General features: G+C 52.2%; 1 protein-coding gene and 1 long non-coding RNA gene across 3 annotated transcripts in view; one reads left to right on the top strand and one right to left on the bottom strand.

Moving 5' to 3' along the window:
• LOC133344677 (arf-GAP with GTPase, ANK repeat and PH domain-containing protein 1-like) overlaps positions 1 to 23,450 on the bottom strand; it is a 115,384-nt gene that overhangs the window by 3,062 nt on the left and 88,872 nt on the right. The window contains exons 12-18 of one of the 2 annotated variants that reach the window (XM_061554734.1): positions 21,279 to 21,418; positions 16,464 to 16,485; positions 15,293 to 15,454; positions 13,236 to 13,390; positions 12,159 to 12,249; positions 10,672 to 10,894; positions 70 to 325 (exon numbers count right to left, since the gene is read on the bottom strand). In XM_061554734.1, coding sequence (XP_061410718.1) covers positions 70 to 325; positions 10,672 to 10,894; positions 12,159 to 12,249; positions 13,236 to 13,390; positions 15,293 to 15,454; positions 16,464 to 16,485; positions 21,279 to 21,418 — 1,049 coding nt within the window. Of the gene's footprint in view, positions 1 to 69; positions 326 to 10,671; positions 10,895 to 12,158; positions 12,250 to 13,235; positions 13,391 to 15,292; positions 15,455 to 16,463; positions 16,486 to 21,226; positions 21,419 to 23,450 lie in introns of those variants that run through there. The other variant, XM_061554733.1, reaches the window with a different exon arrangement.
• LOC133344686 (uncharacterized) lies at positions 19,897 to 21,284 on the top strand. The gene is made up of 3 exons (XR_009755359.1): positions 19,897 to 20,018; positions 20,719 to 20,853; positions 21,183 to 21,284. It is a non-coding gene; the product is annotated as an uncharacterized LOC133344686 (long non-coding RNA).

Below are 23,450 nucleotides of genomic sequence, written 5' to 3'. Positions count from 1 at the left end.
TCAACAACACAGCAAGGGGGGCAGCCGGTGGGGGCAGCGGTGGTGGGGGGCGGCGGGCAGCCGACTCACCCAGATGAGCAGCTGGGCCAGCACGACGTTGGCCATGGCGCAGGCGAGGTGCAGCGCGGAGCGTCCGTCTCCGTCGCCGTACGTCTCGTTGACGTCGTCGCGCGAGCCGTGCGCCAGCAGCAGCACGGCGGCTCGCAGGTCGTCCTCCACGACGGCGCGCAGCAGCTGCTGGCCCAGCGGCACCTCGCACGCCGGCGCCGCCCCCAGGAACGCGCGGCTCTCGTACTTGGCTCGGATCCACCGCTCCTTCTCCTCCCTGGCGGAACGCGCGCGCGCGCACACGCACACGCGCCGTTTCTCGGGGTTCTCAGAGAGGCGGAGGGCCGTTAACGCGCGTAACGGTTTCAACGTGAGGCTGGCCAGGCAGCCCCCCCCCCCCCCACTCGACTTAACTGTCCCCCTCGCGACTCACTGAAGGGTCACGATCCTGATGAAAGGTCACGATCTTGATGAATGGTCACAATGATGATGATGATGATATTGGTCTCGAAAGCTTGTGGTTTAAAAAACAAAACGTTTTATACGTGTAAAGTGTGGTTGGCTCCCACCTCTTCCAATGCGTATGGCAAGCATGACAGAGTGGGCCAGAATATCCTCTACAGCAGCGGTCCCCAACCTTTTTGGCACCAGGGACCGGTTTCGTGGAAGACAATTTTTTCACGAACCGGAGAGGGGGGGGGGGTCATCATTGGGTCTGTCCCCCTTTTCAAAGAAGCTTTCCAGCGACGTTTGTGTTTTACTCATTGTGGCTACTAGGGGTTAGCAGCTTGTGGGCTTACCAACACTGTGACTGAGACAAGTGTGCAGCGCGGGAAAGAGGCGCGGACGGAAGTGGTAAATAAAATAATGGGGGCGGGCCACGCGTGGACTCACCGCTCACCTCCTGCTGTGCGGCCCGGTTCCTAACAGGCCACGGACCGGTACCGGTCTGCGGCTCTACAGTCTGTGCGAGTGCAGCCCCTTCCTCCAGCAGTGGCGTGAGCCAGTATTCTCAAGGCTGCTCCTTTTATATAAATGGAGACACAGAATTGTGCCGCTATATCCTGTAACCCAGGATGCTCCACACACCGACGTGTGATGAGTTTATATGCAACTGCTCTTGGCCGAGTTCAGTTAGAGACATCGCACGGACTGTGCGACGTCTCCAACGATGGACTGGTAGCCAAAGGAGGAAATGTGCCTGCCAATACGAATAGCGTGGAGCAATGCAATCTGCTCGTGATGCCGGAGCAAGAAGGGAGTGCTGCATTGTGAGACCACAAGAGATGGCAGGTGGCTTCAGGAGGCATTCATCCAGCAGTGGATAGATCATTACTGACGATGATTACGTATGTAATGTGTTCACGTAACCCCGGGCAGCTGCTCGTGGCCACTACTATCACCGGTGTTAGGAAATAACAAACGATTCTCGATTCGAACCGTGACCCTGGATCAAGACCATTCATTGACTCTCCGAGGTGGTGAATCGTTACACCTCCAGCTCTCAGTGTCTGGCATTTGCATGAGGTGGTTGGGTGGTTGGGTGGTGTGGGGGGCGGCTGACGGGGTGAGTGACAGGTGCTGACATGAGCCCCCCACGGGATTCATCGAGGTTAATTGGGTGAAGCTGGAGATTGCTGCTGACGCCCGATGACCGCCATCCATTTCGCGGTGTCCCAGTGATGCGACTCCGTAATTGATTGCTCCCCGAGTGATTTAATGTACGTAACCCGATGCTTTCAATAAAGAAGAAACCCAAGGCTGTCTCGGTCACCCACCAGGCTGAGAAATACGTGTTCCCGTGACACAGCCTGGTCGGGTCTTTAGAGTTTAGGATTCACCGTTCACACGGCAATGCTGAATATCGGCATTGTGGGCTCACCGACGACAATGCAACAGGATGCCTTCCAAATGGCCACGTTGTTTCACGCTCTGTTGTAAAGCACTTTATTGGCGGCGTGGTTGAGAAGGGCAATGGGCCTCCCCTGTCCAATCTCCTCTCTCTCTCTCTCTCCGCAAGCACCTGGGCCCCGACGGCCGATGGGGCTCCAGTGCAGTTGCACTGCCTGCAGACTCGGTATTTACGACACTGTTCCTCTAGTTAGGGGACTTTAAATAGATGCGTAGAAACTATCCCTGTTGTTTGGGATGCACCGTGACAGTACGAGCATCTCTTCGGACTAGAAACGAACAAGCGAATGTATGAGTAGATATTAAAAATAAAAGCAGTAATGAAAAAACCGCGAGGTTATGCTTTATTAAAGCCTCCCTCCACTCCCCTTTCCTAACCCCTACTTACCCGAGATCATGGCCACCCATTCCTCATCGCCTGCACGCCCCTGCCATCGAAATAACGTCTTTGTTTATACCTTTTTTAATGTTAAGCGCCCTGTTCAAAGGCGCTCGATAAATATAAATTAAGATCAAGCGTGACTTGAACTCGTGCGGTTACAACGCACGTGTGAGGAGTATAAGGGGACTTCTCCAATCATGCCCTGTGATGTTCATTAACAATAGCACAAGTCACCGAAGAAGCAAGCAGATTTTATCATACAGGTTGTGTGTCCTGGGCTGTTCGACACCAACGTTAAGTTATGTTATTGAGGCATATTTAAGTGTAATAAGTGGAGTGCTTTTGGGAAATCGAATTTTATCATGAAAATCACCGTACCCAGCAGTGCGTGGCAATTACACTATATTTTTTTAAGCAATTTTTTGTATTTGCCACTTAAGGCCCACTGAGCTATATAGCTCTTTTTAGAATCGACCTGGCCACAAATGACAGCTCAACGAAGTGGCTTATCGTGTGGAATGTATAGCAGCCAAATACTCCAGTCTACACGCATGTTGATTCTAAAATGTTCCCGCAACCACGGGGAAAGAAAGAAAACAAGAAAACTCCAAATATACAGGCGTCAGGGTCGGGATCGAACCCACGCACTCCTGCATACCAGGCGAGGTAGCTAACATCTCACCACTGCTATGACAAGGATCAAACACGTAGACCCTGACCGAGCACATGTAACACAACCTGAAAGGTGATGCAAAGAAGCGTGGAGAGTGGAGGCAAGCTTGGAATCACACCGAGTGACGGAAAGAGGGACGCACGGATCAGAGTCCCGTTGCAAAGTAGAGACATCATATTGGCAGTTAAGAAAAGTGGAGTTTGGTTTGGGCAGGGACATCATGGGTTCGCTACAACGGCTGATGGCCCAGTAGTTGAGACTCATGACGGAGTGGCAGGTCAAGGAGCAAAACGCGCCGAAGATATTGCACGCAGATTAAATGCGATTTTGAATTTAGGCTCATGAGACGGAACAAAATTGTTACAAGCGTGAGAGAACCAACCTCAACCACCCCCCCCCCCCCCCCATTCTACGCAATGAACTATTATAAAAAACCGAAACAACAAAAACTATTATTGAATCAAATCACGGGAAGTCGTCACATCGCTGCTGTGGCGGTTGTAGCCGTGTGGTGGGGCGCGGTGCTGCTGCTGCTGCTGGGGAATGAATGGGGGGGAGGGGGGCCCTTGGGTTGCCCAACTTCCCCAGCCATCTACAAGAGGAGGAGAGCCTTGTTTGTTTTTCTGGTTTCTCATCCTACTTTGAAGAGGTGGGCACACCCCCACCCCCCCCCCCCCTGCTACAGGCACCACGCACCGCCGCCCTCCCAACAACAAACCGCTGCGGCCACGCAGACAACCGAGAAGAAGGCGGCTTAAAGAGCGAGCCGCCAAATTTCCTGTGCTCGCCCCGAGGATGAGGCGCTGCCCCCCCCTCCCCCCATTGTCTGCACAGCAGCGCTCAAAAAAAAAACCACAGCCCCAAATTTCCTCTCTGCAGGGGGGGGGGGCAAGGTTGGGATAGGGGGTGGGGCCACGGTCCCAGCGAGCGACCACCACCGCCCCCACCACCCCCCCACCACCACCCCCAACCCCCCCACCACCAACCCCCCCCAACCCCCCCACCACCAACCCCCCCAACCCCCCCACCACCGCCCCCACCACCCGTCCCCACCACCCCCCCCCACCACCGCCCCCACTACCCCCCCCACCAACCCCCCCCACCAACCCCCCCACCACCCTTGCCACCACCGCCCCCACCCCCCCACCACCCCCCCCACCACCCCCCCCACCACCCCCACCACCCCTCCTGCCACTCCCGCCCGCTCGCCCTTCTCCCCATGCGGTCTGTGGGGGGGGGGGGGCTGGTCGCCCCGGCATCACGGCGGATGGCAGCAGTGAGAAGGGGCGGCATGGGGGGGGGGGGGTAGTTAATGGGTGGAGGGGCACAAATCGACGTCATCGCGTCTTGCAGACCTCAAAAGCTCGCGGTGAAAGTGTGTTTTAGTAGGCTGCTGTTTTTTTGTTTGTTTTTGCCAGTGTTTTTGTTTGTGTAAATGTGCATATGTTTTTGTGATTGTCTTTTTGTGTATGTGTGTGTGTAGCGCTGCAGTTTGCCCACTTGCGATACGAACCCGGCGACCCGAGTTCCTCTCCCGCTTACAACATCGGTGACAAATGTGTGGGCCTAGGTCGACCCAGCCTTAAATGAGGATCTGGTGCGGTGTGTAAACATCAGCACTGGAAAGGCAAAGGCGGCCGGGCGTGGTGCTCAGGCACACCCACCCCCTTGTAGGTTGCATCCTGCCAGTCTTCACAGGTGCTCTCGCTCAGAGCACTTGCCCCAATAGCGTGTGAAGACTACACGGGGATCTTTGTCTTTGTGCGTGTTTTACAAGTGTAATTGTGTGTGTGTGTACCTGTTTAGATTCCTGCTCACGGCCAACACCAGTGACGATTATCCGAACCGGTCCTGGGCCTCCCACCTAGGTCGACTCAGCCTCAAATGAGTACCCAGGACCGATTCAGATAATCGTCACTTGCAATTGGCCGCAAGCGGGAATCTAACTGGAGCCGCCAGGTTTATAGCGCAGCGCACTAATCGCTCCACCACTGCTCTTGCACGTATCAAATATCCCCCGTGTAGCCTTAACAGACTGTAGGGGCAAGTGCTGTTAGCGAGTGGCACCTATGAAGGCCGGCACGGCACACGAGGGGGTGGGTGGCCAGCACCAATGCCCAGCAGCCTTTGTCTCCCTCGTGGTGATGTATGCACACCGCAGCAGGTATTCGTTTGAGGCTGAGTCGACGATAATCGTCACTTGAGCTTGGCTGCGAGCGGAAATCGAACTTGGGTCGCCGGATTCGCAGCGCTGCGCTGCTGCCAGTGGCCTTGAGCTCAAAATTAGAGCAGCTTCACCCCCCCCCACCCACAACCCTGCTGCCCCCCCCCCCCGCCAGCGAGGCACGCACACAGCCCGGCAGAGCGCAAGCCTTTCGCGACGGCACAGCCCAATGCCACTCCGCTTGCCCCCGTGGTAATTGCCCTTCAATTATAGTAATATCACAGGGTGTTTTGCGACGCTGGGAGATAGAGGATAAAGGCGACCCCATTCATGAGTCCCCGAGGGCCCCTGGGGGTGGGGGGCGAAGGCCGCTCACGTCACTCGCCGGCGAGAGGGCAATTTATTGGATATGAGAGGCGCGCTGTGTTGCCTCTCGCCCGGGATGAAAAGGGCAAGCGCTGGATCCTTTATGCGGCTGTCGATTTGAGATGGGGGTAGGAGGGTGGGGGGGGGGGGGGGGCGCGGATGTGTGGGGGAGGGCCGGTTAGCACGCACGCCCGCTCGCCAAATCTGGCCGCGCTACGAGTCTTTTTTCTCTCTCTCTCTCATTCAGCTGCCCCGGTGGTGGAGGATTGTAATGATGATTTACTCCTTCCACCACCGCAACCCCCCCCCCCCAAACACAGCCGGAGACGGCGATGAATCGTCACAACTCAGGGCCGTGATGCGAAACGAGAATGTCACTTCCTCGGCTTTGCCATTTGGGCTGTTTTTCTTCTATTTAAAATGTAATTATAATAAGCAGTGTTGTGCAACAATTCACTCCCACAGAAATTCAACGATTTGCTGGCAACGACGATAATTTTATGAAAATATATTTTTAGTTTTATTCATGGTTTTGTGTATGTTGTTTATATTTATGTTACATTCTAAAGGTTTGTTCTTTTCATTAGCCTAAATGGCGCATCAATGGAGCATCGTTTGCAAAAAAAATATATTAAATTAAGAGCTCTCTGTGAATCCGCCGAAGACCTCGACGCATCGTGTCGGTCATGCGGGCTTGTTGGACGTACTTCACCGTTTGCTCAGGTTGGTCGCTTCCGACGAGTTCAGATATCATTCGCCACTCATGTTCGTTGTGGCCTAGAACTGAGCTCGGTAAATGGGCGCGGAGTGCAGTTGCACTCTGCAGTGCCCTGTCAAGGATGAACGGTGGTCGAGACTAACGGTGGAGTGGCATCGAAAGGAGGGAACGATGAAATCAGCTTGTGTGAAGGTGATAGATGGATCGTTGCATCACATGAGAGATGCTGACAGCTTAAATATGCCTTCAATCCAGCAGTGCATTGATTATTGTTGATGGGGATTATTGGAGAAATATTTTTACGTATACAATACGAGTAGAGCATGTTTTCCTAATTGTAAATCCAAGTAAGGGGCCATCCATTTAGTAGGTATGCAAAAATATGTCAAAACTTGACCCCTCCCTGTACGCACGCGGACTTTTTATACCCCCCCCCCACCTGCGTACGTACGCTTGATGCACCCCCCCCCCCCCCCCCCAGAATCCTATAGAACGGCGGATATTTAATCCACACAGAAACGATCAACGATTAATAATATCAACGTGTTTAAACAAACAGATAGTCCACCGCCGGACTATCCAACTCAATTGAAAGCCAAATTATTTTCGAGGCTACACCACCCCCCCCTCCCCCCATTTCCTATGCGTACGTACATTGTCAGTAGACCCCCCATATGCAAGCGTATGCATTTGGGTTAACCCCTCCCTCCCCCCTCCATGATACGTACTAAATGGATGGCCCCTAATATATAAGCCAGTAAAGCCACTTGCTACACTTCTTCCTCGCCAGATAGGTCCGCACTGACCCCACTCTCAGCCCGCGTGTTCGTTAGCATGGCTGAAAGTTCTCTCCAGATAGTACAGCGGTAGCGGTGGGGGGAGAGGGGGGGATTGGTGGTGTCAGATTCAGAGAGGGAAGCAGCAGGGAGGAGAGGTTCGTACTGAGCCACGGATAAGTCAAGCGGCCCCTGGGGGGGTGTGTGTGTGTGGGGGGGATCATAGCAGGAAGTGGGAAGGACACGGGACGAGCACTCTGGGCCGTAATTACAACACGGGCACAGTCACGAGACGTCGACGAGACAATGGCGGGCAGGAAATGAATCCGGCAGCCGCAGATGGCTGGCGGAGGGCGAGATGCAACGAACGAGCAACACCCCCCTGCTGGGAGCGCGGGACGCTGCCGGGCAGCCACCGCTCCCGACTTAAAAGTTTCCAAAGAGCGGAAGGCGAGCAGAGAAAGTGGTTTCCCGTCTCTCTGGGATGAACTCTCCCTCCTCCTCCTCCTGCCCTTCCTCCTCCTCCTCCTGCTGTGGGTTGTGTTCATCTCTCGCCTAGGCAACGACTGTCGTGGCGATGCATTCCCCGGCTCCCTTCCCACCGGCCCACTCCTCCCTCCTCAACGGTGAAAAGTTACTCTGAATCAGAGGTCGCAAACGGGTAGGGTATGGGTATCGGAGACCTGATTGCGACCTCTGGGATGAAACCATGTTCCAGGCGCGGGTGGGTTGATTCTAGGAACTTGAATTGTGAGAAAGAGACAAGACGTTGGGAAATGAGTGACAAACAGTTACTCACCAGTGACTCACGGTCTACCCGTACCCGTACCCGGCCATATAGCACACAGATGAACGGAAGCTACAATGGAAATAATAGTTGTTATCTAGAATAATAAATATAATAAAGTGCATTTGGAATTCACGCTGTCATTCTTATCGTGGTGCAAGGCCACCGTGAAGAAAGGCGCTACACGTTTCACACAGTCTGCAGTAGCTACACAGTATGGGTCTCTGTTGCAAAGTGCAATCCCACACGAGTAATTTGCAGGTAATCTTATGAATGTTGGCAACATGCGTATGTGAATATACATGCGATAAGCAGGCTGTGTTTCATGGCTCGTCAAACACAATCTTGAAACTTACGTTGGGGAGATTTTTTTCTTTAAAGTCACCGACAAACGCAGCTTCATATCACCCGAGTGACATGACCACAACAACACTGCCTTACATCGCGATGCGATGTCAGTGGAGTAATATCACTCCAGTACACACTCGAGTGTCAAGCTCGACCCAAAAAAAGTCTACTCGTTAACGATTATTCACACTTGTATCAGACGGCCTGGGAATATCAGCCGTCGGTATGTATCTGTAGGATTACAAGAGGTTCTTGAATCCCTTCCAGAATCTCTGCAATATGAAAGCAGACAGGGGTCCTCCTCCTCCTCCTCTCAGGACTGGACAGATGAGAAGCACGTGGGCAAAGACAATCCGAGCAGCCAACCCCATGTAAGCATGGGACTTTTGTCTTAGAAAAAGATGTATGTCCATGGGTCTCTATGTAAGTCTATGTATGCATACGGGTGTCTATGTAAGTAGGGGTAGTGTAGTGGTTAGCGCGCTGCACTACGAACCCAGTGACCCAAGTTCGATCCCGCTCACGGCCAACGCCAGTGACGATTATCTGAACCGGTCCTGGGCCTCCCCTCAGCCTCAAATGAGTACCTGATGCGGTGTGTAAACATCGTCAATGGGAAGACAAAGGCGGCCGGGCGTAGTGCTGGCCACCCACCCCCTCGTGTGCTGTTCTGGCCTTCATAGGTGCTCGCTAACAGCACTTGCCCCTACAGTCTGTTAAGGCTATACAGGAGATGTTTGTCTTTGTGTGCGTGCAGCTAGGTGAGTGTGTATGTATGTATGACCGCGTGTATATGCTTGTTGCAATTGCATGAGAGTACGTGACTATGCATGAGTGTGCATAAGTGCCTGTTGGCAAGTTTGTGGTTAAGTGTGTGCATGAGTGTGTGTGTGTCTAAGAACGAGTGTGTGTGTGTCTAAGAACGAGTGTGTGTGTGTCTAAGAACGAGTGTGTGTGTGCAGGAGTTTGTGGATGTGCAAGTACTGATGTGTGTATATTTTAGTGTGTAGGTGAGTGTGTGTGTGTATATGCATGTTTGTGTGTGTCTAAGTATTTTCACGCGCAAATAAGTGCAATGTGCAGTCTGTTTAGGCTATACGGGGGATATTTGTCTTCATGTAAGTATATGGTTCTCTGTGACAGCCTATGGATCATCTACTACACACAAAGTGCTTGCACAGATGAAGCACAATACCTTGCTGACCTCGTCAAGGAGCATAAACCATCACGTGAACTCCGGTCATCCTCGCAGCGGATTTTGGCTAGCCACCAAATAAAAACGGTCACCGCATCGCGCGCTTTCAGATGCGTGTCTGCGGCCGTCTGGAACGTTCTTCCTTGCAATATTTAGAATCCACTGGAGCTTATGCACTTTTAAATCATCTAGATTGAAAACGAATTTCTTTAAAACTGCTATTTGTGTTTAGTTTGTTCTTCCCCTGCACATCCAATTAGTATAGTTTGTTATGTATGGTGCTAAAGAAGTTCAATATACATACAATTACATAGAGACCCGTACACTTTCATAAACCTACATAGATATCCATACACTTACATAAACCACGTACATGCAGATAATTAAAGAGACCCATACACTTGCTTCTTTTCCAAAGCCAAAAATCACATTGTTGCATGGGGTCGGCTGCTCAGAGTTTCCTGTCTCAAATCAATCACCGCAGATTCTGGGGACTCTCACACCGCGTAACTCATGTTGCGCAAATTGCATCCAAAGTAATCCTGTTCTGCATGGGAGGAGGCAATCACCGGCAGATGCACCGCGTGCACCACCCACCTCCCTGACTGGCGATTGGCACTTCGCTCGCTGGATAGGGTGGGGGGGGGGGGAGCAGAAGGAAACGGCGCTACTGGGTGTGATCAATGGCCTGAATTCAATTACTTCTGCCATCTCTCGGCTAATTGAATGCAGTGATGTGTGCCGCACACTGCTCCCCTCTCTTCCCTGCCGCAACCATTATCGCCGACTTGTCTTGATTAGTCAGGGCCTTTGATTTTTTTTTTAAACCGCGATCGGGGGAAAAGAGATCCAACGGCACAACAGGAAGGAGTAACACCGGAGTACACAACTACCACCCTGAACACCACCACTACAGCCACCATCCCCCACTACCATCACCACCACCAATTTAATGACCGCCACCACTATCATTACCACCCACCACTAGCTCCTGATCACACGACGGAATTCACCGCTGTAAACAGGAGATGAGTCCATCCACCACCTCCACTACCACAACAACCACCACCAATTCCACTAACATCACCACTACCACGACTACTACCACCATGACCTCCACCACAACGGCCAAAATCCCCACTACCATCACCCCCACCCACAACTACGACCACCACCACCACTGCGGCCACCACCCCCACCACCATTTGAACCACCACCACGACTTCCGCTATCATCACCACCAACCACTGGCGGCAGCGGCGGCGGCGACGACGGTTGGGGGCCACAAGCCGCGGGGCCTCACCTGGGCGAGTCTGGCTGCGGCCTGCCACGGCCCCGCGTGTCGGCCTCCCACACGCCGTTGGCCAAGGCGTTGCCGATGGCCAGCATGACGGCGGCGAGCTCCAGCGGCCAGTCGTCCAGGTCGAGCGAGCGCACGCGCGACAGGTGCGTGCCCAGGTTGCGGTGGATCCCCGAGCACTCGATGCACATGAGGGCGCCCAGGTTCAGGCTCGCCCAATCCGGGTCTGCGGACGGACGGACGGACGGGACAGATCGATAGGTGGACAGATGAATGGACAGATGGGTGCGTAGATGGGTAGAGGGATGGACAGAGAGATGAACGGGCAGATTGACGAATGGGCAGATGAAATTATAGACGAATGGTGCATGTGTGTATGTGTGTATGTATGTACGTACGTATATATGTGTCAGTGCTACCCAAACGTCAGCGTGCGTGTATCAGCGTCGTGCATGTATGTGTCTGTGTGTGTGTATCGGCGTCATTTGGATTAATGTGCATGCTTGTGCACATGTGTGTGCCAATGTTAGAATCGGTGGAGAATCCATGGGTGGGGGGGGGCTACCACTGCCCCCCCCCCCCGCCCCCCCCAAAACGCAAAAAAATTGTATTTCATTGATATTTACCAGAGAAAATATACTGACATTGTTTTCCCCATTATGATTGATCCAGGGTTATATTTAAAAAGCTTAACATTTCATAACCTACCACCCCCCGCCTTGGGAAGTTTCTATATCCGATTTTAATCCTCATGTGTACGCGTGAACGGGCATGTACGCATACGCGGTGCTGGCCACACTACTCCCTCGCGCACCGTGCCAACCTCAACAGACACTCGCTCACGGCACTTTCCTCGACAGTCCGTTAAGGTTATATGGGAGACCTTCGTCTCTGGTGTGAGTATGTATGGATGTTGAACTTCTTTCGCACCCTATGTTGCCAACCGCACGAATCGTAGGTGCGGGGAAGGGCAAAAAAAAGCAGTTTTCAATATAGATTTAAAGTGCACAGCTCCAGTCTAGAAGTTTTCGTGACTGCAGGAATCCATACTCTTTGATTCTTTCAGTAAAGTCACTTAGGTACAAAATAAATTAAATCACGACGTTTCAGGCGCAACACAAGTGCCCGTCATCAGGTGGAAACAACCACAGCAATAATCAATTGCTGAAGTCGGGAATAAAAAAAGCGGGCACTTGTGTTGCGCCCAAAACGTCGTGATTTAAATTATTTTGTACCTACGTGACTTTACCGAAAGAACCAAAGAGTATGCACAGCTCCAGTTTCTTCCTAATATTGGAAGGAAGGGCGTTCCAGACGGCCGCAGAAGCGCATCTGAAAGCGCACGATGCATTAACCGTCTTAGTTCGATGGCTAGCCAAAAGCTGCTTCGAGGATGACCGAAGTTTGCGTGGTGGTTTATGCTCCTTGATGAGAGACACGTGCGTGAATGTATTGGTGTGATGCTCGCGGACACGCGGGTCAAAACTCACTGGGGGCGTCACAGTCCACGCACACAGAATTCCCGCGCACGTTCCGGATCGACTGGATCGTAACCGCATCGCTCTGGCTCCCCGTCCGCGTCTGCTCCACAGGGAGAGCCATACATGCACACCATATCCACCTTCATAGATGCCCTGTGACAGTCAAAGCTCGTAAACAGACCACATTGTTCACGAGCACCTAATGAGGGAAGGAATGGCACACTGGAGGGTAGTAAGCCAGAACCACCCTCACCACCTGTGTCGCCCCATCGTTGATGTTTATTCATCACATCAGTTACTGACTTGAGGCTGAGTAGACCTAGGGGAGACCAACGAATCGTTCAGATATGATTGCTGTTGTTTACGGCCAAGATTTAAACCCTTCTGGATTCTAGTCCAGTAACCACTAAACCTCTGCTCCCCACTACACACACCCACACGTGTATATATACACACACACAGCATTGTAAATGGATTTTAGGTTAACTTAAATGCATAGTCTAGGTTACAAGATTTCCAACTATTTCACGAGAAGTGCCATTTATTTAAGTAGGGTATTTCAAAAATAGATACTTGGGTGAAACGTAGTTATTTCTCGTGACTTCTTACGAGAAACGACACGGAAGTCGGACCACTCCGCACCAACGCAGGCAATTCAAATCCCACCAATGCACGGGAACCACACCATCTTGGTTCTTTCGGTAAAGTCACGTAGAATGGAAATAATAAAATAATAAAAATAAATCATAATAAAATAATTCTCACGACGTTTCGGCCACAACGCAAGCAGCCGTCCTCAGGTGGAGAACAGGTCTTTCAAATAGACAGCGTCTGAATGACTCTGTCTTCTCGACAGACCTGTTCTCCACCTCGTGAGAATTATTTTATTATGTTTTATTTGTATTATTTTATTATTTCCATTCTACGTGACTTTACCGAAAGAACCAAGATGATGAATCCCTGCAGTCACGAAAGCCCTAAATCGAAAGGAAACCACACCGGCATCACAAACGAGAGCGTGCCACGTGCGAGGTCAAAGGACGTTAAAAGAGTGCCGGCAAGCGTTGGCCACCGTGTGCCGCCGACCTTGCTGCCGGCGCTGTGGCAGGACTGCAGGCTGGCGAAGATCTGGCTCTCGATGGCCTGGACCCAGGCCTCGCGCTCCTCCGCACTGGAGGCCTCCAGGTGCCAGCTCTGTCCCGTGAGCGATACGATGAGGAACTCAAACGACTCCTCCGCGTCTGCTGGGGCGGAACGAGGGAGCGGTGGGGGGGGGAGGTGGATTGGAGGGGGGATGGAGGGGGGGGGCGTACAGGGATGAGGATGTTCCAGAGTGCCGGTTTTAATAACGATAATAATTTTTGGGACTTTGTCAAACCACTGTTGGAAGAAGGCCTCCTCGTGCCACGTCAATGTCAGGTGTTGTTTGACCATACTTCACCACAATTGTCAGTGGGGGTTGGCGCTTGCTACAACACATTGAGAAATATCACCGGTAGTTGCTTTGCAACTCAAGGCTTTCATTTACATCACGAGTGTCGACTTCTAACCCCACTACGCTACGTCGTGGAATTCGTATTGTTCAATTCGTATTGTTTAATGTAACGACTTGGGAACGTCTCTCTCCCCCCCCCCCCCCCCCCCCCGTAAAAAGGCACGAGCGTGCACGCCAACCGCCACGGCCGGAACCTGCACCTGCCCCCCTCCACTTCTCCCCTCCCTCCCTAACACCCCCCCCCCCCTTTCTCTCCCACCACTGGAAGGAAGCGGCTGCAGCCTTAAATCAATCGGCAGCGGCACGGGGGCGATGATTTCGAGACGAGTTCAAAACTTTGGCATCGCCGTCGGAGCTTGGAAAGAAAAATAAGAGCGAGGAATGTTTGCGAGCAGCACCAAATCCCTACGCAGCACGCCGAGGACCCGACCACCAGTGTCCGGTTTGTGTTCCCGGCCTTGGAAAAGCTGTGACTGACGGGAGTATTTATTATGCATTGTTGCTCGCCACTATCCTCTAATGAGTTTTTTTTATTTAAATAATAAAAACAACGTGGTACATTTCGACGTTGCCTCTCGAAGACAAGAGCCAGCGGGGACGCGCTTTGAGCCGCGTTGATTGGCGACGAGCTACGGGGTGAAGAGCCGCAAGAGCCAGATTGTGATTTTCAGCGCAGACGCGATGAGTTGGTGGAAATTAAAGTGATCTACTTGATATGTGAGCAACGCAAGAAAAAAACAATTAGCGCAGCTCAGAAACACGAAAAACATAAAAAATGGATCGTGAGGTTAAACGAGTTTAGTCAACACACACACACTGGCACAACGAAGAATGTAACAAAAATGCAGAAACGCTAATTGTACTAATTTACAAAAAACTAATTGGTGCATAAAGTGGTGTTAACAAAGACCGCCTCCATCAGATGTGAAAATGGTTACATATGTTCTCGTACATTGCTGCCCCTTGTTTTTAGAGGAGGAGGGGGCTTCCTTTGGAATTAAACAATTATGCATGAATTGAGGGGTGGGGGGCACGGGGTGGGGGGCCCTAGAGGTTTGGCGAAAAGGCTTCGGAAGGCCGGACATCCTGGCCATGCCCGCTGTGAGCACAGACGCCCGTCGCTCTCTCTCTCTCTCTATCCCAGCGGCCACGGAGAGGCCGTGCGAATGCCACATCAAGGATACGCCACAAATTAATAACCTATGGCAACAAAATTAGCTTTGCGGCTTCCCCACCTCGCGCGTTTCCTCCCCAAAACAATACGCCGCCGAAAGGGCAACATCCGCCTTTCGCAAGGACAAAGACGGCCTGTGCCCTCGCGCGCTTCACCAACAAGGCCCGCTTTTGTCTGATGCTGTTCCAGCGTTCGTGGGGGAAGCTTTGCGGCTCCCACGAAGCTCTCGGGAAATGGGAAAACGCGGCCAGGGCAGGGGCAGGCCCCGCGGCGGCGACGGCGGCCATTATCTGTCGGAAGGTGGAATGAACCGCACTGGCACAAACAATGGGGAGACGTGCGCAGACGAACGAGCGGACAAACAAACGGACGGACGAGCGGACGAGTCATCGCCGAGGGGGTAGGAACAGGCGTAAGCACAAGAAGGGGGGGGGGAGGATGGGTTCCGACGGTGGGCCGGCCGGCCGGCCGTACCTTCCGCGCTGTTGGCCGCGCCGTCCGGCCTCGGGTTGGCAGCGCTCTTTTTCCGCCGGTGCTTCTTGCGGTTGGCGTGCGGCGACGCAGGCGGCTCCAGCTTGGGGCTGGTGGTGGCGCAGGGCGCCAGCCCAGGGCCCAGGGAGTCGCATGTGCCGTCGGCTGCGCGATCGCCGCGGAGGGCCCGGCCAAGCGGCCCAGACGCGTGCCGCCAACGGCCACCGACGGCAACCGGCACACGAGCAACGAGACACAGCGAATGAGGAAGATTCAACTTGTTTTTTCAGACGTTCCTTTGAGGACATTGTCGACCGATGGTCCCAGTCAGTTTCCCTTGATGCCATCCCCACTTTGCTGTCACGACCTTCTGCCAGATTCCATCGTTTTGCAAAGTTGATGATATCCAACCACCAAGTTCTGGTCTTACAGTCTCATCATCATCATCATCACCACCACCACTGCCATCTGAGTTTAAGTCTTGCCCTTGTTCCATAATAAATACATCATCACCACCACCACAAGCATCTGATTTTAGAATTTCCTTGTCGTTATCGGCCTCTGGGTGCCGCTTCAAGGCCTGTCCGGGTAACATGCCCTCCTCCATCCTGCGTACGTGCCCCACCCATCATCATCACCGCCACTCTCCACGATTACGTTCTATTGTTTCCATAAAACAAGCTGACGCGCAGGTGCTACATTATTCGCTACAAGTTGCACTGTGAGGCCATGAGAAAGGGCGATGAACTGGGGAGACTTTCATCCGACAATGAATAGATCGAGGATGACGATGGCGACAAAGACAATGATGATGATTGTATTGGGATACAAACAAATATTACATTTAATTAATGAAGTCTTAAATTCGGCGTGTGTATCATGAGCATCTTGAAATGAAGCTGCATTTGAGAGGCCAATAAAAGGAAGACGATTTCCTTCTCAACTGAGCATCGAGGCAACCTGCCGTTTACAGCCCTGCAGAGCCAATTGTGAGAATTCTACAATCATATGGCCGGGGAGAGTCTATCCATATGACCCCACTGTCGATTTCCCCACGAAATGGTACTAATATGTAATGGCTCCAGACGTATGCACGTATGTGTTGAACTTCTTTCGCACCGTACCAAAGCCAACCGTGCTGATCATCGCACGTGGGATGATGGGCTGAGCCAACTCCAGCCATGATTTGAGCTGAGCTGCGGAGCCACCTGGCCGGATTGCGTCAAATTGAATCGATGACTTGGTCGGTACATTTCGAGTGAAACTGCATCCTCGGTACGCGTCGTGGATCGTAACATTTACATTAATTTTTTTTTGTCCATTGTTGTCATAGCTTGCGGGAAGCAGATAGGGCTCTGCCAGAAAAAAATACAAGCGCACACACATACACACACACACACTTGGCATTCAGGGTCCATTGAACAATAACAGTGGGTAGCCTGGCCACAAGGACGTGGCCAACAATGGCATGCCGATGTTTAGTGCTCTGTAAGCTCTTGCTTGTGAGAAATTTCCATAAATTAGAGAAAGCCAAAAAAAAACTCCTAGCGGTGGAGTAATAAAGAGGTTGACGAGTGAGAGAGCGCCCGCAAGGTACGTGCAACAGACGTCGTGGAGCAGCAACGCGATCCGCATTGTTGGGATCGACGCCGCGGTGTCCGATTGAAAGCCATCCCACCCCCTCCCCCCCTAATTCAATTGGGCATGACCCCCTCGCATCTCATCACACGCTCCGGCCGCTTTGTCGAGTCGTCACCTCCACAAAGAAGCCTCCCTGCGGCGTGTCAAGCAAGCGGTGCGTCCACGCGCGCCACGCTGGTGTCCCCGGGGGAGGGACACTACACCCGGGATCGGTTTTCGCTCGCTCGCTCACCGGACTGAATAACAAAAAATTAAGAATATTCCACGGCGTGCGACTGTAGTCACCAATCTCGAACTACGGACCACGCGGTTAACGCCACTGCCCACTCCCCCATCATTCGCCGGCGGCGTCGCTGACGCCGTCCACTGGCTCCCTCCTCGCCAACGTCGACGCGAAGTCGACATGCAACGTTGCTAATTCAATCCCCCGCCGTGCGAAAGACGAAATTAAGAGAAGCGTTCGAGGAGGAGTGCCGTCCCGTTGGCCGCGCTTCCCCCGAGAGCCTCCGCTCGCTTTCACGGTTTGGGCGAGTTCTGACAATGGGGCTCGTCTTCGTGGCCCCGAGGGGGGGGGGGGCGGGGGGGGCGACCGCCGGGAAGCGATACGTCCCGAAACGCTTGGCGCAGTGCGGTCGCGACCGGTGTGGGGTTTCCCAACGACGCTCTTCAAACGGGCGGGGGACGTTTAAGATCGTCCCGTATCAAAGCAGCGCGATTGCGACCCCGAATAACCCCCCAACCCCCCAACCCCCCAACCCCTCACATTCGCTCCCGCGTCGGTCAGTAATCAAAGTGTGCCGTGCGTGCAACACGAGCCCTCCCGTGCAGGTCACTCGATACGGAAAGAACACGGCGCGCAAAGGTTGAATGGCGCTCCAGCGATCGGCCAAACAGAACTCCTCGCGATATTGAGTTGCGTTTCGAGAATCTTTTGTCTCGAAGAGAACCGTTAAGGGAGCAATAAGTGTTATCGTTTAAGCGTGCACGTTTTGAAAAAGATGCGCGCCAAAAAGTGGCAGGATTGCCACTTCCCACGCTCAAGGAGCGTCAGCCTCGCAGCAGCAAGGTATCGCTTGGAAGTCAGGCGATCCGCGTTACAATTGAGGGAGGTGAATACCACACCCCCGGATTGTCCCCAGCCACAACATTGTTAATTAGTCTCAATTATAAATCAAGAACAAAGGTACGCGCGCGCAGGAAGGTTGTTACAGTACGTTTAAACACGAGGAGGATGAGTCCAATTCCATGAAAGCGCCAGAAAATGTAAATAAAATACGTGCTTAATTTATTGTGTCCATTAAGAGGCCTATGAGATTTAAAAATAAAACCCTCCTGCATAAAACTATTTTGCAAGCTTCACAGCCAATTGATCAATGCTGTCAAGAGCCTAACGATGCATTTTCAAATGGAGGTAAGTGTTACTGGCTTGGCTGTACCCTCATAATAAGCAATTTACACAGTGGGAGACAGCCAATCCGACGCCCAAGCATTAATAGGGATGCGCTTACACGGTCACACTTTAATTAAATCAATAGTCACTAATTGTCTCTGCAATGGGTTTAGCACAATTGCCATTAATTACTGCTACAAATGATCAATTTCACTCCCGGTTTATATTAATTACTCGGAGTTATTATTGGAAAACGTTTAACTCTGAATTCTAAAGGCTTTTGCGTTCAATTAGTCAAAAATGCCCCACACGTTTGTTAAGGAGTTAAATGCACAATTAGCAGCGTGTTGTCCGCAACAAAAGCCGGTAATTAGAAAAGAGCCTCTCTCAAATTGTCCGTCGAGCATTCAATTTTACGCTTGGCCTATTTTACATAATTAAAATTGAAACGAAAATATATTATTTTCATTAAAAAGAAGATTATGATCTGAACGCACCGGGGCCAGCGTGCGATAAATTGCGTTCGATTGCAGGTGGTCAGCCTCGCGGTGCCCACATTCCTCCAGTCGCGGCGAGTCAGTCGAGCGCCGTCAGCCGCCACCAACGGGTCCGCGGGACCTCGACAAGGATCCTTGTGGAAAGGCAATCCGCGCGCAGCTGGCGCGCATACTTCCAAACTTCTAAAACACCACGCGAACACGTGTCCGCAGACGAGCAAGCGCCAAGCTCTGCGAATACACCAGAGTATCTCTCGCTTAAACCTATTGTCTGCGCGTTCAAAGTCTACGTTCCAGAGAAGCGCACGGCGAAAAACCTTTGGACCAGTGCCAAATTTCTCGCAGGCCCGCACTGGAAATCTGCGAGAGCCTGCTTTCTGTGCCAAAGCTCAAAAGTACGTAAAGAAACACAACGCACAAGCACGGACGACTAAAAATGAAGACCCGCGCAACACGCATGCTAAAATGTTACCGTCGGTGCACCGCGCATGCTTAAGTGAGCTGTCATAATTACAGACAAATTGCACATTACGATGCAGTAATGCGACGCGTGTGCCCCGAGGATAACGCCGCACCATATTTAACCAATTGCCGTGCCCATTTGGCTGCGACCGGGTTCCCTAATGGGACGCCCGCTCGCCGGCCCGACGGGAGTCGTGCCCGTTTGGGGGGGGGGGGGGGGCACGGCTCTTGCATCTGTACCGCAGGCCACGGCATAATTGCTTCCTGTTCCCGTAAGCCGATATCGTGGCCCGTAGGAGGAGGTTAGGAGAAGCAGGGGTGCATGGAAATTAAAAACATCCCGCACATGAAAAGCTCCTTTTGATTCGAATGTCGGCGGGGCAGCGGGCCGTGCGAGCGGCGAGCGAACGGAGGAGAGTCTGACTCTGGTCCAAATCAAGGACCACACATCGCGCGCCTCCACGCATGCGCGCAGGCGCGCGCGTGCGCACGTGTGCGAACGGCACTGCTCCCCGTGGCGGTATCACCCACCCACTATCTCGTGGGTCACGGTCAAACTGCGATGTCCAACCGGACATTCCGCCACCCCCCGCGCCTGCGGTCAGTGTGGCAGTGGACTTCCGTGACATCTGTTCGTTTGCGACATCGCCCGGCGCTAGACCGGCGGTGAAATTGCTACCGACGCTGTATGGCGCCGCGTAGGGAGATCCTGGTGCGAGGCAATCCGGGCGAGACTGCTGTGAGTGTTAAATAAATAAATAAACAGGAATTGGTGTGTCAGCTATCCTCTTAGTAAAATAAAATAAAAAATATATGAATCACTTTTTTACCTGGCACGTATTGATGCGTCGACTCATCATTTACTATTGATTCTTATGCTCATGAAGCACACGTTGAATCGTGTGCAAATTATATACTCATGAGTGAACAATGCAAGCTTCCCTCACTTTGTGCGATTTCATGTATTTCAACCCAAACTTCGCTATATGCGGTTCGAATTCACTCAGCATGTGACAATGCAGTGGGACGTGGGACAACATTGTCTGTATGTACGGTTTGTGTACTGTTAGTGTACTGTATCTGTACTGTGTGTGTACTGTGTGCGCTACTCGGCGAGTAGCTATCTCGTGCGGTTTCGCTTTGTGTGGCCTTTTTTCGGAATGCATCTACTACCACGTAAAGCGAGGGAAACGTGTACAACAAACATAATCTATAAGCAATACAAATTGTAGACGATAAAATGGAGGCAAAAAAAAGCAGTTTCGTGAATCGAATCGTGACCCAGAACCGTGACCCAGAACCGTGACCCAGAACCGTGACCCAGAACCGTGACCCAGAACCGTGACCCAAAACCGTGACCCAGAACCGTGACCCAGAATCGCTGTGGGAGTTGGGTGAATCACTAGAAGCCTAATTGGTATCTCATCTCTCACCCACAGTTCCTCTCCCCACACCTCACCCCTCCCCGCCACCCACGCACGAACGCTGTACGAGACTCAACCTCAACAGCCATGAAACAAGGACAGAGAATGCTCCTCACGTCTCCCTTCAGTGAGGCTGGTGGGGCTCGTGAGGTTAGTGAGGTTGGTGGGGGTGGTGAGGCTGCTGCGGGTGGTGAGGCTGATGTGGGTGGTGGAGCGGTTGGGGCTCGTGAGGTTAGTGAGCTTGGTGGGAGTGGTGAGGCTGATGTGGGGCGGTTGGGGCTCGTGAGGTTAGTGAGGTTGGTGGGGGTGGTGAGGCTGCTGGGGGTGGTGGGGCTGATGTGGGTGGTGGGACGGTTGGGGCTCGTGAGGTTAGTGAGGTTGGTGGGGGTGGTGAGGCTGCTGGGGGTGGTGGGGCTGGTGTGGCTCGTGAGGTTAGTGAGGCTGGTGATGCTGGTGGGTCCGATGATGGTTGGTGACAGGTGGTGGTGGTGAGGCTGGTGTGGGTGATGGAGCCGATGGAGGTGGCGGGGATGACCCCGCGCCGGCGCTCCTCGTTACCGTTCGCCGGGGACGGCCCCACCGCCGGCGGGGCCTCCAGCGTCGCCCCACTGCTCGGCACCCGACACCGAGAAGGAGCGCTGGTGAAGGCCCTCGGGTCGTGCCACGAACGACACGAGGTTGATGCCGCTGGTGGAGCGCTCGGCCTGCACGCCGCCTGGGGACAGATAATCGTGGTCAGGGGTCGGTTTGTGGGGGGTGGGGGGGGGCAGAGGAGATGAGAAGCCGCGAGGTGATGTGACGGTACGGTCCTGTACCACGAGAAAGGGGCACGAGGCGCTGCGCAGGAGAAATGGAACAGAAATGGATTTGCAAAGGAAGTGCCAGGATTACAAGCGGGACGGCTGACAATACTCAATGAGCTGTGGTGGATGATCCAAGATTTGAATGAATTAGATCACTAGGACTCAAATAAGAGGATCGTAGTTTTCATCAATTTGAGGTCTTCATCGGACTGATGAAGACTCCGATCCCCCACACGCGACCGTCGCAACGTATAGATTATTAAAACCGTAGGGTTGGTGTGCCACAACTTGTTTGTCAACAAGAACAAAAGTGTCCGTGCAGCCCGGTCAATGTTGTTCGCGCGTCCAGTTTTAACGACGGCAGAAACTACCTTCAAAATATATGCGTCGTCACTCGGCACGGCCTATCACGGAATCGAGAGGCTGGAAATACCCTTTCCGTCGTTGTCATTAACGGCAATTCACGGTTGAAGAATGCACAATGAGTGTCGGGGCAATTGCTCCATGAAAGCCACCCTTTTGCGGATCCAAAAAAATGAGCAGTCGCTCCTGGTGCTTAGCTGCAATCGGAGAGCGGTGGACACACTCGCTCTGAACAAGAGCCGCCGCGTGTAACTTTTGCAAATCACACATTTTCTTTTCTGCAAGCAATTGTCTGGTGATGATAACGACAATGAAGTGTTTGCATTATGATTTTCAACACCGCTGCCAACGCGACTCCTGGACGTTTATTAGAGCAGTGTCGTGTGTGGCATTAAAGCTTTTTTTTTCGCGTATTGCCAATCATTCCCCCATAACAAAGAGGCTTATATCAATGACTAAACAAACGTAGCTTTTATTGCCTACCAAAAATGTTAATGCATGAAATGATGCATCGTGCATAATGATTATAGTGAAGCCAAAAAATTCGGAGTTATTTCCTCCTCAAATGAGCATCCAGGCAGTGCTCATCTCCCGTTTACAGCCCTGAGTCAGCGTTGGAAATTCCACATTCCTATGGCGGGGGCGAGTCCATCCATAGCATCCTGACCTTAACCAAACAGTGGTTACTCGTTTTATCGACCCTGTTTTATTGATGTGTGAGTCAACCCCCAACCAGGATTTGAACTTTCCGATTGTGAGCTGCTCGCTCTTCCGCTGAGCTGGAGTAATGATCCCATTATGCACTGCCAAGGAGCACTGTGGGTAAAAGCATACTTATAAGGTCAACTCCGTTCAGTGTCTCCACCTATTAACAACATGCCAATAGGCTGATAGACTGCAACGTATATCTCGGTTGATATGCAGGGAGGAGTGCAACAATACGTGCGCTTTTACCAATATCGTTTTTGCACAGCAAGCTGTTCTCAAAAGCACTGCGATTCCGAATTCTTGTTCGTTAAATTGTGGCAGCATGTGGCGTGGGGTGGAGCCAATCCCACGCCAGCTTACTTAATGACCCGCGACTGATGCGTTCAATTAGCGACGAGCGCACCCACAAACGAACGTCGGCACTTGGAAACTATTGCATTTACCGTCTGAACGTTCACTTCGGAAGAAAAAATAAATTCTGGATCTTTAACAACTTTGTCAACAATTGGCGTGGCGCATTAATTGCGTCGGCGGCACGGGTGTTGTTTGTTCGGCAACAAAAGTTAGCATTTTCTTTTCACGGGAAACAAGAACAAAAAAACGTATTCCTGCATCGTATTAATTGCATTATCATGATTATTTTATTTACTCATTAATACGGTTTTTAAACTCGCGTACCAAAACCTAATATTCCTTCATTTTAATCACACTCTCCGTTTAATGAGAAACAAACGCACTGCCACTAAAACGATTGCAACGACTAAACAATTTGCACGAGGCAGCCACCCCAGGACCCGTGGAAAGGCCAAGTTTCCTCTCCTCTAAGAGCCTCACCCGTACATTGCCACCCGAACACGGGGTTACCACTCAAAA

Source organism: Lethenteron reissneri, chromosome 20 (genome assembly GCF_015708825.2).
Source record: "Lethenteron reissneri isolate LAM-NWPU_2019-01 chromosome 20, ASM1570882v1, whole genome shotgun sequence".
Lineage (NCBI taxonomy): Eukaryota > Metazoa > Chordata > Hyperoartia > Petromyzontiformes > Petromyzontidae > Lethenteron > Lethenteron reissneri.
The sequence above is the reverse complement of the archived record's forward strand: the minus strand, read 5'-3'. Positions and strand labels throughout refer to the sequence as shown.